The sequence below is a fragment of the Anolis carolinensis genome, chromosome 5 (assembly GCF_035594765.1).
Source record: "Anolis carolinensis isolate JA03-04 chromosome 5, rAnoCar3.1.pri, whole genome shotgun sequence".
NCBI classification, from domain to species: Eukaryota; Metazoa; Chordata; class Lepidosauria; order Squamata; family Dactyloidae; genus Anolis; species Anolis carolinensis.
Window position 1 is genome coordinate 171,242,200 of NC_085845.1, and position 17,071 is coordinate 171,259,270.

Below are 17,071 nucleotides of genomic sequence, written 5' to 3' on the forward strand. Positions count from 1 at the left end.
AAGATAGGGGGGAACTCCTTAATTAATGAGAACCCCTGAGAGCCTAGATAGGAAATTCCAGAGATAACAGCCTAATGGAGGGTCAGAGGTCTTGAAGTAGTCTATATTTTAGGAAAATGCAAAGGTAGCTTTTTAGTTAAGTGCCGAGTAAGACTTTTTTTTGACACTAATTGGTGATGGATAATACCTATGTGACGTAGATAGAGGTAGGCCAAAATAGTATATAAGGATCTGTGTTTCTTTGTCTTGTACCCTTTTTTCCTGGAGACAGGAGGGTCCATATTGCTTATTCTCTCTGGCCACTGAGAATAAACGTCTTTTTTCTACAGCCACCGGAACTCCCTTTGTCTCATTTCCTCAAACCTTTGTCTGCCATTTCAGAGGGAATGGAGGGAAGAAACCCAAAATAAGTCCAGGTTGAGATACAGAACCAAAAAACAGTAACAAAACAAAATACGCACTTTGGGAAAGCCTAAGGCCAGGTTAATAACAGATGTGGGATGGGCTTAATTTTGAAAAAGGTCCCCCAGGATTGAATCAGAGAAACATTTAAACCAGGCATAACCAAACTTTGGCCCTCCGGGTGTTTTGGACTTCAATTCTCACAATTCCTGACAGCCTAGCAGTTTGATGTGTTGTCGAAAATCAGAGCAACATTTAAAACAGATATAACCAAACTAGCAGTTTGATGTGTTGTCATGGCCAGAATCATTGGGTTGCTGTGAGTTTTCTGGGCTGTATGGCCATGTTCCAGAGGCATTCTCTCCTGGCCGGCACATAAAGCTGTCTTCACAAGATTCAACTCATTTGCGTGTCCATCTCTGCACCGCCGCTTGAGAGCAAAAGTGAAGGGAACCTCTGAGAGTGTGCAGAGTTCCCCCTTCGTATATGTATGTATTTAATTCCTGTTGTTCTCCTTTCTGTTAGGGTCTGCTCTGTTTCCAATCCGTCCCAGATACCTTCATCTACATCGAATGCAATTGTAGTTCCTGATCTTGATAATCAGAAACGGCATGACCCACAACCATAATCATTTATTTGTGACTGCTAGAAAACATAAACAACAACAACAGCAACGAACTGTTCGTCTGCAAAGGATAGGAGAAACGACACCACACCACGGCAGTTCTTGTCAAAAGGCAATACTTTAATGTTCAAAACTTTCTACACAAAGTGCATTTGTGTCTTGCGCTTGTCTATAACCTCACGGCTGGAGAGAAGTTCCAACAAGACATATTCTTTTCTCCCTGTGCAGCTTCTGAGATGGCAAACGAAAATATTATCCCACATGAGCACAAAAACAAAAAAACAAAGGGAGGCGGGTTGGTTTACATCTTGATTTAGGGGGGAAAATAGACCATGGAAAGCAAAACTAACCAGACATAGACAGACATCCCCCTGTATCACCACCAAATGTGAAACAACTCTCTCTTTCAATCAATATACTAGATATGGGGAAACTTGGGCCTTCCTTCCAAGTGTTTTGGACTTCAACTCCCACCATCCCTCACAGCCTCAGGCCCTTTCCTTTTCCCCCTCAGCCGCTTAAGCGGCTGAGGGGGAAAAGGAAGGGGCCTGAGGCTGTGAGGAATGGTGGGAGTTGTAGTCCAAAACACCTGGAAGGAAGGCCCAAGTTTCTCCATGCCTGAAATATACCCATCGTTTTGTTGTTGAATTTTAACAAATTGCTCTGGAAAGAACAGATCTATACGTCCTCAAAACCATTAGTAAATATATAACCAAAAGAGGGAAGGCCAAATATCCTCCAAAGATAACCTAGTCCCCAGTTGCCATGGTAACCTGTTTCCTAGGCCAGAAGCCTTTTTTTTTTTTTTTGCTTTTCCTTGTAGCAACAGAAATCCACAATTTTTTTTGAAGGGGGAGAGAAAGGATATGATAATGAGGAGATGGCTGTGCTGTTAGGAAATTCAAGTTCAACACCAGAGCGTTACATAACAGAAGCAGGCTGGTTTTTCTAAAAGTCACACAAATCCACAGGAGCACCTTCCAAAAAATAAATAAATAAAGAGAGAGAGACATGCCATTTCCCTGCAACGAAAGCCAGCAATGGGAGACTGAGGCGTATTCACAGCTGAGGTGACAGGTTAGGGTTTTTGTTTTACCACTTTCTTGTATTTGTATTGTAAACAACGTTTTTTTTTTTTGCGTGATATGGTTCGCCTGCCGGATTGTCAACATTCAAAAGAGAGAGCATCTCTTGGGAGGGAGCAATCCAACCTCACAATCTATCTAGGGCAATCTCCTCACAGTCACACAAGTGGGATGATCATATAACAGGTATGGGCAAACTTCAGCCCTCCAGGTATTTGGACTTCAATTCCCACAATTCCTAACAGCCTCGGCTGTTAGGAATTGTGGGAGCTGAAGTCCAAAACACCTGGAGGGGCGAAGTTTGCCCATGCATATCTTATAAGGGCACCAGAATCTTGCTTCAGAAATTCCAGACTGAAAACACCTACCCATTATCCCTCCGTAGTATTTTTTTTTTTTACGCTCCAGAAACGTAAAGACGACTTTGGGTGCATCTACACTGCAGATTTCATGCAGTTTTACACCACTTTATCTGCCAAGAAGTTGTAATTTCAGAAAATCTTTAGCCTTCTCTGCCAGAGTGCTAGTGCCTCACCAAACTATAACTCCCAGGATTGAGCCAGGGCAGTTAAAATGGTGTCAAACTGCATTAATTCTACAGTGTAGACCAAGCAGGAGCCCCCAGTGGCGCAGCAGATTAAACCGCTGAGCTGCTGAATTGCTGACCAAAAAATCAGCAGTTCAAATCTGGGGAGCGGGGTGAGCTCCCTCTGTTAGCCCCCGCTTCTGCCAACCCAGCATGTGAATGTGAGATCAATAGGCACTGCTTCAGTGGGAAGATAACAGCACTCAATGCAGTCATGCCAGCCGCATGACCTTGGAGGGGTCTACAGACATTGCTGGCTCTTCAGCTTAGAAATGGGGATGAGCACCAATCCCCAGAGTTGGACACGATTAGACTTAATGTCAGGGGGAAATCTTTACCTTTACTTTATAGACCAAACATGGGCAAACTTTGGCCTGGTAGGCTTCTGGGTAGCCTGTTAGGAACTGTGGGAGCTGAAGTCCAAAACACCAGGAGGGCCAAAAATTTGCCCATGCCTGATCTACACTGTCATATAATCCAGTTAAAAGCAGATAACCTGCATTCAGAATCTGGGGCCTCAGGAATTTCTATATTATACTGATATTTCCCTTCCTGGATTCAATATATCTAGGAAAAAACCTCAAATAATTAAATATCTCACAGGAAGAATTATAAGTATTTTAAACAGCATGCCAGGATCATAGAGATGACACAATGAATAATTTTGTGCTCCAATTTCTATCTATTGTTCTTGGATCTTTTCATTGTTTCTGGCTATCAGCCTCAAGTGAATGAAGAGATAATAAACCTTCACTCTAATTCGATAGTAACACATATCGCAGAAGAGATCTTCTCCTATAAAGTCCTACTCTGATTTAAAATTTGCTAAGGAAATGTGCCCCTAGGGACATGGTGCTGGAAAAGGAAGCGACTGATGGTAATCGGTTAGCATCGGTACTTTCTCTGCAGTATTCCCGGAGTTGCTGCTAGTTATTTTGCAATGTCGTGGTGTGAACACCTTCTGCTTCACCATATTGACCAGAGGCTTGCACTGGTATAATCAAGCTAATAGCTTGGTATTTGAGCAATGTCCCTGAAGACAAGAACTTTCATTCCTCAGTGAAGCACATGTTTATGTTCTGATGTAAGTAAGTTGCTTGGTGATCTGAATTTAAAAAGGTAGAAGGAGTCTAATACAGTAGTTCTCAACCTGTGAGTCCCCAGGTGTTTTGGCCTACAACTCCCAGAAATCCCAGCAAGTTTACCAAATGTTAGGATTTCTGGGAGTTGAAGGCCAAAACAGCTGGGGACCCACAGGTTGAGAACAACTGGTCTAAGAGGTCTTGCATAAACCTTGCTCAGGTAATACTAATAATATTCTGCGAAGGTAGCAGCATAGCCAGTCAATTGAACTAACTTAATCTATAGCAAGAGGCGATGACTCAACACCCTTCCAGTGTTCTTTGTGTAATGCTTCTTTGTGTAATGATGATCAACATCACATATTTTATCCTGTGTTCCAGGTGAGGTTGATCTTGTTTTAATTTGGTAGAAATCTTTTGTTCTGGATGAAGCGCCCTGAATGGAAACATTGCTATCTGTACAGGCACCAGAGCTACCAGGACTTTTCTAAATAGTCTTGGGCCAAATTAAATGCTAAATAGGAGGTTCCACTGCCAGAATTATTGTTTAGGACAGACAATGCACTGGACATATTCTTCAGTTAAGACAACTGCCTGACAGGATGTCCAAATGCCAGAAACACTGTTTAGGATAGACAATACATAGAAATTTCTAATGAGGATGCACAGGAACTTGAAGGTATGCCTTCAAAATACCAATTATTGTAAGGAAGTTGTTCAACCAAAACTGAAAGCTTTCAGGTAATAGAAATCTCCCTTCTATCCTAGTTCTGCATGGAAATGATAGAATAATTTGAAGGAGAAGGAAAGAAAGGGATAGCTACATTCTTAACAGGCTCCTTAAAGTGATAGCCAGCTAGGGTCAGTCTGGAATATCTGGAGCAAATTTCTCCACTTGGTATTAATAAAGACAACCCTTTATCTGTGACTGTGAGTAGGTGCTTTCTCAAACATGTACTCTGGAGAGCCACTACAGCCTCACTGGAGAATGGGACTGATTAAACATGCATAAGACATGCTCCTTGATTGTAGATCATTCTGGAAGAAGAACTATTATAGTGGAAACCTAAGTTCCTAGTAATGTTGCAGGGACTTACAGGCAGGCATGGTAAAAGTTAAGCATCCCACTGGAAACATTTAGCATTTTCATATTTCATGGCCATTTCCAAGGCTAGGTGGATTCCCAGCTACTTTTCATACCCAGATTCTTGCCATTTAAGGCTACATTTGAAATATACAGGGTCAAAGTTATGAACTGTTTATATCTGCCTTTCATTGTGAGTGGGCTGTTTTTGATAATTTCACTTTGGTCTTTCTATTTTTCAAGTACAAATAAACACAACGTCAACATCAAACTGTTCAGTACCAGATGCCTTAGAAGGGCATATATGTGGGAAAGTAACATTGGACTAAGTTACTCGTGAGGTTTCCCAACAGATTTGCACAAATAGGATCAAACTAGAAATGTAAGATTCCTACTTAGCAGATATATTCACTCAGCTCTCTCAGTAGACAATGTGAGAGCTTTGCTACTTGTGTCAGTTTCGCACTGGGGCAGATGTCATTTCATTGCTTTATCTTATGAATTAATTGTTGTAGAATCTATGTTATACACAATGAATTGGGCGCAACATGACTACAGCTTGGGATGGTGGTGGTGATATGATCACTGTCAGTCTCATCTTGTAGAACTCTTCCTTAAGTCATTCAAATAGAAGTGCACATTTTAAAGTCAACTGGGGTATGTATGTGTTGCCTTTTCTCTGGTCACCATCCTATCCTGGTTTCAAAAATTGGCAGTAAGTGTGCCACAAATTAGGACTTTTTTTTTTTTAAAAAAATGAAAATTAAGACCACTGTTATTGCTTTATTAACGCAGACCAATGACTTCTCTGAAGCAGTGGATTATCTTGGTCTCTTAGACATTGACCAGTTTTGCTTTTATATTCTTTAAGAAAGATCCAAGAGATAAATTTACTGTTAAAATTACATTGGTATTTACTGCCTCATTACACAGAACAAAGCAGCTTTTTGACATATAAGCCAGGAATGTTCTAATTCTTAAAATCCTTATGCTGCAGTCATGGCTGTTAAAAAGGCTGCAACTTGAGCCCAGGTATGCAGAAGAGGCCCAGGTATACATAGACAGGTGTGGCCCACTACATCTAGTGGGAAAAAGAAATGCCTCATTATATAAAACAACTCACTCCCCTACTCCTGGGTATGTGACACTCAGGGCCCTTCCACACAGGCCCAAAACTTGTGATGGGTTTCGAATTAACCTGAGTTGTCAAAACAACACCTTAGGTTAATCTGGATAAATCTAGAGTAAAACCGGGATTTCCTATTTATTCTGGATTTTAAAAAAAACACCTGAAAAGATCTGGTCCCTACTGCATGATCTGGATCTTTTCAGGTGTTGGGTCTGTGGGGACTCCCAGGACTGCCTTCTGTGATTCTGGGGGCCAACCCCTATTGCCATTCCTCTTCTTTGGGCTCTCCCCCACACTCCCCTCCCAGCCCCTTGTTTTTCTTGTAAACGTATCAGGAGGACTGGGAGCTTGCTAGATGCCCTCCTGAGTCGACCTCTGGTTGACCAGGGGGATCATGTAGCCACTCCCCCTGGAAAAACCAGGGATTTGGACCCTATGTGTGGCCTAAATTGCAAAAGGAATCAGGATTTTAAATCCAGTTGTTTTTTTTCTTCGTGATTTGGGCCTGTCTAGAAGAGCCCTCAGTAGAGAGGAGTGAGTTGGATGGAAAGGGTATTAAAATCCTTCTGTATATATATTTTTCCAAAGCCCTTTAAGTTGGTTACCAACTTTTCAAAAGCCCTCTGCAGGCATGCCTTAAACAGGGTTTTAATCTTTAGCAAAAAGTATGGGAAAGTGTTTATCTCCATATTATGGAGAGTTTTACTTCCAACTTTTTTCTGTTAATTTTTTTAAATTAAAACTTTATGTAAATACACTTATTGCAACTTTCTGTAGAACATGTATCTGTCAAAGGCATAGGAGCCTGCCCTATAGTTTATTTCTGGTCTGTTGGCAACTTTGCTTTCAAGTTATATCTGAATGTCCAGACCCTGCTTTGAAACTGAAATTGATCATGTATGCTTTACTGAAACCAGCCTTGGCAGAGCACTTGGCTAGTCAGATAAGATACAAAGGCACCCTGAAAGGAGGACTGAATCACTGGGAATGTGTTATCTAACAGGGAGAGATAAGGTGGCCTTTTTTAAAATTTGGAGAGTGACTCCCTCATCTAATTACTAACTCCCATGAACCTCCCGGGTGATCAATCCACTCTTCATGTACAAAGCACTGAAAATGTAAGGAGCAATCCTTCCAAACATTCACTAGTAAACAAATAACCCATTATATTGCATATACACATACATGTACTCTTTCTCATTCTCACAAGGCCAAGCTGCATGTGACATTTAACATGTAGCTTGGTGTCATCACATCTATAAACTGTAAATATCAGCTGCTGTGATTTTGATGGGGACAGTAATACGACAACTAGGGAGATAATTTAACTGTTTTGTGCCTGATTAGAATTGTTTACAGAAGTTGACTCTTGGCATGGGAGGGAAGTACTCACTGACAGGAACAGGAGCTTCTGTCCTATGCCAAATAGCAGCCTATGGGTGTAGTTGGCATTTAGTAAGACTTTGGTGCAGTAAGATCCCTTTTCCCAGCACAATATGTTCCCAATCCTTCACCCCCTAGCAGCAGTTATTTATAGTTTTTAAAAACATACACACAGTGCTAAACTATGTTGCAAAGTTTGGCCCTCACTATCAACTTCTGGTGTTAGGGCCAAAAAAGTGCTAATTGCTTTGAATTTTTAGAACGGCTGGAGGAACCTTGTCTGGTGTTATCCAGGAGTCACCACACCGGATTTAAATCACAAAGCCATACAAGAGCATTGGGGGGACACGGCTCACAGTCTTTTTAAAAGATCACTCAGAAATACATTTCTGTGGGACACCATATGAGTTCCAGGTAACTAGAGAGCTAGTTACACTTTATACGACAGGTTCATTCTGTTCCTCTTGCTCATTCTCTTGAGGTTGTTTTCTTCACCTTTTAATATCTTTGTAAAAATAGCTTACCTTTCTCTAGAGATGGTTTTTGTACCTCTGGGCTTCTAAAATATATTCTTCACAAGTACTGAAAATAAAATATAAATCCCACACCCTTAGCAAAACAGAGAAGTTTCCCGCAAGCAGCTTTCTCTCTGCATTTTTTTTTAAAAAAGCAAAGTTGAAGTGAACAGAGTACGCAGTAATTATTATGTGACTGCTTCTTCTCCTTCTTTCCACATTGACACTTTACTTCCTTTTAATGCTCCAAAGCTCACCTCAACGTTTTAGTTGGTGGAGCAGGCTCTGCAGAGTTAACATGTAAGGAATGGAGTTTCACTGACATTGCTTGAAAAGCTTAATAACACAGAAACAGCAAACTTCAACTCCAGATCTTGTTGTACCCCACCCCAACATCTGCATGGAGCATCTCACACACCGTACTCACCCTGACCGGGAAATAGACAATTCCCCCTTCCCCCAAATTAAAACATGAACAATACAATTTTCCTCTAAAAAGATACCCAAGCCCTAAAATCCAGCTTGGTTCCTCATTTCATTTTGAAATATTTCCCCTAAGATCTGGTCCTTTTCACACTTAGCACTTGCTGGAAGTCCTAAGCTCTCTGTAAAAAAAAATAAATAAATCATTCTATATGTCTGTACATATATATTTTTTATGTAGAGGAGTAAATGGCTGCCTTCAGCCAATAATTTGGCTGGAGGCACTTCACCCTCTTAACCCAGCACTCTCATCTTTTGACTCCCTTGCTCCACGGTTGTCTTTGCAGAGGCGATGGTCCCATGCATGGGTGGGGTGTTCACATATTGCTTTCACTCTCTTTTGTCTCTGAGGTATGGTACAAAAGTCTTTGTTTTCCACACATACACACGCACGCGCACACATACACACACGGACGTACATATTTATATTTTGCGTGGTTGTTTGCTTCCTTTTCCACAGTCCTGCCATTTGGAACTGCTAATAGGAAATGGTAGCCCAAACACGCTCCTTGTTCACATTTCATTTTTCCTCCCTGCCCCAAGGAGACTCATCTATTCCTCTTGCTGACTCCACTTCCCAGCTGCAACTCAGAAGGAATTGGGGAGCTGCGGTCTGCAGTCCCAATCCTGCCTGAGCCCTCTGCCATACTGCCCTCTCTAGTAGAAGGGCTATTCTTGTAGAAATCCGTCATCCATGAGGGCATGGATAAAAAACCCCTTGGGTCAACTGAGTAGAACTGCTTGGTTTCTGTTGCTGCAGAACCCTGCGAAGAAGAGTTGGCATGGAGACTGCTGGTGCTGCTGCACTTCTTTATCAGTGACAGACCTTGGGGTGGAGGGGGTGGTGAGAAGAGAGAAGTCAGAGAGAGGCTGCTGAGGGTCTCTGACTGCTCATTATTGTTGCCTCCACCCTTTAGGCTGCTTCCGGCACCCTCCTCATCAGAAGGGTCCATGGAGTCATGGTAAGGGCACCCTGGACTAGTGCTTCCTCCGCTGCTGTGGCTACGCTGGTGCCGCCTGATGTTCCGAAGAGTGAAGATTCCACGTCCCCTTAAACTCTGCCTTCGAGAAGCAGGGGAAAGCGGTGCGGCCAAGGCTTTTTGGGTGGCTGTTGCCGGCACTGGACACAGTGCTACTGGGAGGTCCAGGGCACACTGGGGTGAGTCACTGAGGTTTAAGCTGTCCTCCAGTGTGGTCTGCAGACTTCCTTCTGAACTGTTGCTCCTGCTGTCATCTAAGGAGGTGTCACTCCCTGTGGTCTGTAGGGTCAAGTAGCAATGAGAAAAGCAAAGTTGTGGATTTTACAGTTGTCACCATACTTGTTTATTTATATTCTGGGTGAGAGGGAAAGGTTAATCACCTATAACTCTGTGAGGAGGTTAATATTGAAGTAACCTACTGTAAGTTGTCCTCAAACCACTATATGCCACTTGGCAATGTCAGCCAATTCCATACCCTCAAACATTTCACAAATGAAAAGCAGGAACAAAGCGAATGTGGACAAGATGACAAAAGTATTAATGAGGAAGGAATACAAGGTAGTTTGCAGCCGTTGCAGCTGCAAGACAAGGAGGTTGCAGCTGTTTACTTTTGCTTGAACAGAGGGGGAAGGGCATGATTCTGCTTTTCCTTTTCTCTCTTCCACCCACGCCAAACCGCGACAAGCAGATAGGCCATTTTGCCCTTAGTCTACAAACTAAGGGCAAAATGGCCTATCTGTGCTGTGCGCATGCGCACTGCCAGATAGGCCATTTTTGCCCTTAGTTTGTTGACTAAGGGCAAAATGGCCTAGCTGTGCTGTGCGCACGCGCACAGCACAGCTAGGCCATTCGGGCCTTACTTCCTGGTCGCGGCCGCCGATCGCCCGGGCGATCGGCGGCCGCGACCAGGAAGTAAGGGCAAAAAGGCCTATCTGGCTGTTCGCATGCGCACAGCACAGATAGGCCATTTGGGCCTTACTTCCTGGTCGCGGCCAGGGCACGCTGGGCGGGGGGCGGGGCCAACTCTGGCCCCGCCCCCCGCACTATTCGCCCTGGCCCCGCCTCCCACACAGCGTGGGAGGCGGGGCCAGGGCACGCTGGGCGGGGCCAGGGCATGGGAGGCGGGGGCGGTGGCGGGGGCGCTTTTTAGCACCCCCGCTTAACATTTAAAAATATCTCCGGCCGGCCCTGGTCAGACACATATCCTTGCAAACATAAGGACTACTTTGATGGAGGCAGACTAATCTGCAGGGTATTTGAAAAAGAACTCCCTAGTTTTAAGCATAAACACATTAAAACTAGGGAGTTCTTTTTCAAACACCCTGTATTTCACCACTCTGTTGCTTACTGTATAAAAGTAATTCACATGTTGGAGACATTGGTAAATTTATTTTTAGTTATTTTGCTCTGCTCTTTTAAAAGGCCACTGAAATTGGTGGCCATCATTATATACTGTGTTAATGTAATTACGCACTGGAGAAATATTTTGTTTTTACTTTTCATCCAGGGCCAATCAATATTGCTGGTTTTCCTACAGTTTCTCTGTTCATTATTTCATACTCCTGTTTCAGGCAACCAGCTTAATCATCATCTTTTTTATTGGTCTATCCACATTTCACTGTTACATAAAAGGACCATCCTGCCTCAAACCAAAAGCCTATCTACTGCAGCATTCCCTTGGAAGCCCACAAATAGGACACTATAAGTGCCACCCTGTCTATGTTCTCTAGCAACTAGTATTCAGGAGACATACCACCTCTGATACAGCAGGTAATATGAAACTATTATGCCTAGTAGGTATTAATAACCTTCTCCTCCATTGATTTGTCTAATCTAATTTGCTTAATCATCTTGTGAAGCAATTCTAATTGGCAGTCATCATTAAAGTATGACCCTAGTATCTTCAGGGGATACATTTCTAGATTTACCATGGTTAGCAAAAATTATTATCTTACTGCATGAACAACTTCTGACATAAACATACTGTAGAGTCATGCTGAGAGACCTAGGAAATCTCTAGAGAAGGCACCTATTTAGGGATCTCTAGGTCCTCCAGTGCCATAGAAATGCACTGGAAGTATCTGGAAAATGCCTAGATATGACATATTTTGTCAGTTGCATATAAATAAAATTGAAGGCACTGGTCCTGTGGGTACGGATTTCATATTGCATATCACATGCAGAACTTGGAAGTAACATATTACTGTTTGTGGTATGGGGACCTTTTGACTCCTCTTTTTTTTAAAGCATTGTGGATTTGATATAATCAGTAAAATTTATACTAGGATCTTGCATTTTTCCCCCTTTTTCAGATGCTATTGCCCATTTTTGGTCTAAAACTATTTAGCTGCCTGTGATCCCTTAATTTTATCAGTTTTAAAGGTATTTATTTATGCATGCTTTTGACACAAAATAAATAAAGCATTTTATATTTTGAGGGATTAATTTTTTAAGAATATGCTACATGTCAGCCATCTTAATTTACATTTCTAAGTTCTGATCACATGGCAGTGAATCCCATAGGGAATCCCATAATTTAGGTATGCTCTGTGGGAAAATACTTCTTTTTGTTTCTCTAGCTTATCCCACCATTTAGCTTCGATAGATCACCCAAGGATTTAGTCTAGTGAGAGAAGGACAAACATTTCTCGCTATCAATTTCCACTACGTCATATATAACTTTTTCTACCCGATCATACTGTATCTCTCTCACCTGTCCTTTTTTCTAAACTTGAAAGTTCTGAATATGGTAAACTTTTCTCACTGAGCAGTTTCTCCAGCAGATTCATAAGAAAAATAATAATTGACAAACCTATGCAATTGGCAGCAAAACCATCCCTAAAGTACAGAAAGAAGAATTTGTTGGGAAGGAGGAATAGTGGCTAAGAAAAAGGTGATAACGTCTTTCCTTACCACAGTTTTTTGCCTTTGCCGAAATTGTAATTATAATTTATGCAGTAGCTCTTATATATTAACAGGCCACAGGATTAAAATTGAGCATGTGGGGATGGGGAAATCGAGTAAGTCCAGACAAGGATTTAGGTCACTTAGGACTTGTTTACATAAGCTTAAAAAGCCATCCTCACCATGAATTACCTTTGCCAGTTTTCACAATGCTTAGTAATTTCTAGTGAGTATCCTGTTTTTTTTTTTTTTTTGGCTTTAAATCAATTTTCCCTTGCTTGAGTATCCTGGAGCTTTGGGGTAGTATGGACAGTTGGATCAGGTTTGATTCTGTCTAGTCCCCTGCCAAGAAGGACATTGCTGTTCCCACCCTTTCTTGGTGGTAATTAGCACAAGGAAAGGGGATGACTTGTATCTGTTTCTCTGCAGCCCATGCTCCTAGAGAGCTCCTACAGAGCTGTGTCTGACTTATACCACTGCAATTCACAACATCATAATTCACCTTTTTCTGTATACTCTGGCAGATTATAGCATCCTGTCCAGGAGGAACATTAGGTTTGGACATGCTAATAGTACTACTCTACTTTGCACTGGCCAGACCTTACATGCGGCTAGTCATGGGCACCACAGTTCAAGGCTATTGACAAGATGGAATATTTCCAGAGAAGGAAAATCAAAATGGGAAAGTTCTGGAAACTATGCTCTATGAGCAGTTTCTTATGCAGCTGAATGTTTAGTCTGGAGAAGGTTGAGAGATGATTTGATAGACATGTCTAAATATCTGAAAGGACGTTGCATGTTTTCTGCTGCTCTAGAGAGCAGGACAGTGAGCAAGGGAATCAAATTACAGAGAAAAAAAAGATTACACCTAAACATTAGGAAGAACTTCTTGATGGTCAGAGCTGTTCGGCAGTGGAATATCCTGCTTTAGAGCATGGTGAGTGTTCTTCTCCGGAGGTTTTTAAACAATGGCTGGATGGTCATCTGTCAGGAGTGTTCTGTATTCCTGCAAGGCAAGGTGTTGGATGGGTGGCCCTTGCATGTCACTTCCAACTCTGTTATTCAAAATTAACTCCCAGCCTTGATTTACCAAAGTACATGTTCTCAAAAGAACTCTGCAGTAAGGCATAATTTGTCCCCAAAGGAGGGAAAATGAAAGACACAGTGAGATAATGTGGGAGTATTACAGGTGCCTCACCGTCGCTCGGCTACTTCCGTGCATGTAATGCAAGGTGATTACTTGTTAAGCATCTTGAGTAAAATCATCCTTTAAATGAGGATCACCTTTTTCCTCTTTCTTTCACAGGTTAAAGCATCTGGTTATGGACAAATGGAAGTGTGGTAGCTGTAGGTACCCTTACCTGATGAATAAGTGAACAGTTCACATTTTGAGACTGTAGTGAAGCCCAAGAAGCCTGCAGAGAGATTTTAGGGAGAGTCTCTGGGCAGGAAGCTTCCTCCTGACTTTGCTGACTGGCAGAAACAGCTGGAAGGAAATGCTCTGCTGGTACAGGCAACAGAGGATGAGATGCATCTGGAGAGAAGGGGCTGGGAGGATCTGTCAGAATAGTGTGGTGGTGGATGAGATAAATTAACAGAAAAACAACAAGTCAAAGACTAGCTTTCAAATATGTTCTTACAGGTTCTGCATATTTTCCCCACGCCTTTCTATTCTCTTTTCCATCCCTAGTGCAGGGATTTATAAAGTGTACCTATGGGTTGCATTTGGCCCCAGGGTTCACTGGAGGGTGGGGGAAAATTAGTTTTGAAAAAAAAAAAAGAACAAAATTTCCCCTCCAAAATGCCCCTCAAAATCCTGTGAAGGGAAGTGGAGGGCATTTTCACTACATTTAGAGTCCTCTGTTCTTCTCCTTATAGTGAAACATTTTTGCAAAACATTTTCAGAAATCTTTTTCACTCGCAAAACACCCTTTAGGGGTGTGGACAGGGGAAAAAAAAATTTGAAACAGGAAATGATTTCTGGTCTCTTCCTGTTAAAAAAAATCTCTTGGATCTACAATAGCCCAAGAGCCCCCAAAACATGGTGAAAATGACACTCTTCTCTCCCACGCAGCATCTGGGGACAAAAAACCCCCAGAATGTAGCCTTACAAGGTTTCATGGAGTGCAGTTAGTGTGGCTTCCTACTCTACTACAGTTACCCAACTTGTTCTAGTAGTGTGCATTGGGAGCAATACAGAAGGCATCAATTTTTATCTCTCTCTCATGTAGTACTTTGCAAGGAGAGCGTTCTTTTATTAATACAGCCTGAGATTCAGGGGGCATCTAATGCAGCTCTAGTTCACATCACATTAACTGCCATGGCTCTATGCTATGGAACCACAGGAATGATATTTTTCAAAAGTCTTTAGCCTTCTGTATCAAAAAGTGCTGGTGCCTCACTAAACTAGTGTAGATGCACCCTCTAAATTGCTACAACTGCTGTGTGTCTAGTCTTCCCTGAATAGTCTGGAAAAGGGAAATCCACCCTAGAAATATGAGCCAACTCGTGAGAGAACACAGTTGGCCTTCACATGGGCAACTGTGTTCTCTCTGGAGTTGGCTGATCTGGCACCCTCTTCCTGCCCAAATGGGACTTGGGCAACAGTACAGGACCTGTCTTCATTTTCAGGATGGCTTTCCTTTGGCATATTCTTTGGAGTTTCATAGAAAGGTGTCCAAGATGATGATAAAGCCCGTTAACGTGATTTGGCTAATCATTGACTTTCTTACTGAAATGGAGCAATTCTACTTCACAGAGTCCTTGGAAAAATGTAATGCAATAAAGATAGTGGCAGCAGAATGAAATATAGAAATAAAAAACATATAAATTAATGAAGTGTTTTAAAATGATAAAATGAATGTATTACTGACATACTGCTATTCTACAAATTACAAATGACATTTATCTAATATAAAAATAGCATTCCAATTTTTGCTATTGTATCATTGAAATGTGAGCTATTGCTACCTACCTTGGTTGCTCTCATTTGTTAGCCAAGACTGGACTGGACTGAAAGGGATTTTTTCCATTTCACAAAGGTAGCTTTCTGGAGCAGGAGAAGCATCTGTACTTGTTAAAGGGAAGAGACATTCCTCCACAGGTACAATCCCCGTGGAGTTAGGGCTGTCCTCACCATCCTAGTTGGAATAAAGATGTTTGCTCTTTGAAATTTCACATACATCCACTGATATGAGAGAAGGAAAGTGTTAAACCAGGACCAAATTCATTATTTTAATAACCCATGATCTGGAAAGATTAGACTGTTGCTTTCAAATATCTGGAAGATATGCCTTCCCAGTTTGAGCATCAGCATCAGGAAGTAAATTCATTTGAGAACCTTCCCTGCACCACCTTTAGTAGTGCAATAAAAAAGGAGCAACATGATAAATTACAAAGGCCAAATTGCCAGGCACCTCTGCACAGTGATGCATTGCTTGGAACAGAGGATGATAACGTTGGGATCAGAGAGTAGTAAAAGAGATCATAGAGCTTCTGCTCACAACTAATATTTTAGCAATTTTACTCCAACCTTAGTGATCTACCTACCCTTAACATCTCAGATAGAAGGCTCCCGTGCTATAATCTGAGGCCACTATGCAGCTAGCTATACTATCAGTAGGAAACACATGGCCCACAGACCAAAAGCAACTTTTGAAGCCTATTTTTGTGACTCCGTGTCATTAGCTGCCATAATCTCTACTATCAATTTGTTCAAAAGAATCATGTCAGTTTTCCCTGACTTTCTTTTTAGTTCTGTCCCAAAATTAATGAGAATGATTAAACAAGTGTTTTTATTGAACATACATGCAGTTACAGTATCTCCTTAAAAATATGCTCCTTGTGATCGAATACAGTGGTTCCAGCATTGCTGCCACTTTCCATAATAGTGGAGGAGATCTTTACTTGAGATGTTGTTCAAAGCTTTGTTGCAAATGCCTTGGCATTTTCAGCTATCCCAAAATGATGTCCTTTGAGGTGGGCTTTCAGCTTTGGGAAAGAACTTGCACTGAATCAAGTTAGGGCTGTACAGTGGGAGGAGAGGTGTGCAGAACAGCCTTGACACAAGCCACATTGTTCTTGAAGTAGAAAGATGCTGTTCCAAACTTCTCTGCATTTTTGTCCATGACAAGATACAAAAACTACTACGTACTTTGCTAATGTACTGACTGCTACAAAGGGGCAAATCAACTGAGAGAGGTCAAATTGTATGTCAGGGTTCCTCCTCCACCTGCCTCAATCCCTACTTTCCTTTCTTGACTATTCTGCGCTGAGCAAAAAAACCCATTCCCATTACTTTGGGGACAAACCGTTTTCTTTGGTAGTACTGAAATTAGTGTGCATCTTATGATCAAAGGCATCTTAAAATCAAAGAAAACAATATATTACATAGGAACCATGAGAACATCTAGGACGTTCCCATAGTTGGTAACTATGGTGCTGGAACAGGAGAAAATCCTTACATTGGTGCAAAGGTGAGGACAAAGCCCACACATTTGGAGACAGTGAGTAAGAAACCTTAGTTTATTCTGCTGCCAGGAAAGCTGATGGCTTTTTCAAAGGAAGATTGTGAATACATATACAGACAAGTTCTCAGAATGCTTTACCTTTGTTTCCCTGGGGCTTGGCAGATCCCCACTCTGGTTATCTTCATCATCCCCAAGGAGGACAGACGACTTGTCAGAGTTAAGGGATAAGCCTTCCATTTCAGCCAGCTGGACCTGCAGTAAGTAAGAGTGGGAAAGATTATGCTGTAACAAAACACAATTTAATTCTGCGTCTCAACCAGTCACACAGGAAAGGGTTTGAAGAC

At 41.9% G+C, this 17,071-nt stretch overlaps 1 protein-coding gene across 5 annotated transcripts in view; it reads right to left on the reverse strand.

The window, feature by feature from the left end:
* Positions 1–5,634: 5,634 nt before the first annotated feature.
* Positions 5,635–17,071, reverse strand: part of cacna1i (calcium voltage-gated channel subunit alpha1 I) — a 372,048-nt gene continuing 360,611 nt past the window's right edge. For 4 of the 5 annotated variants that reach the window (XM_062982915.1, XM_062982912.1, XM_062982914.1 and 1 more), the window contains 4 exons: positions 16,866–16,979; positions 15,233–15,398; positions 13,620–13,816; positions 5,635–9,633 (listed from right to left, as the gene is read on the reverse strand). In XM_062982915.1, the coding sequence (XP_062838985.1) occupies positions 8,923–9,633; positions 13,620–13,816; positions 15,233–15,398; positions 16,866–16,979 (1,188 nt within the window). In that variant the 3' untranslated portion in view covers positions 5,635–8,922. Of the gene's footprint in view, positions 9,634–10,760; positions 13,265–13,619; positions 13,817–15,232; positions 15,399–16,865; positions 16,980–17,071 lie in introns of those variants that run through there. The other variant, XM_062982916.1, reaches the window with a different exon arrangement.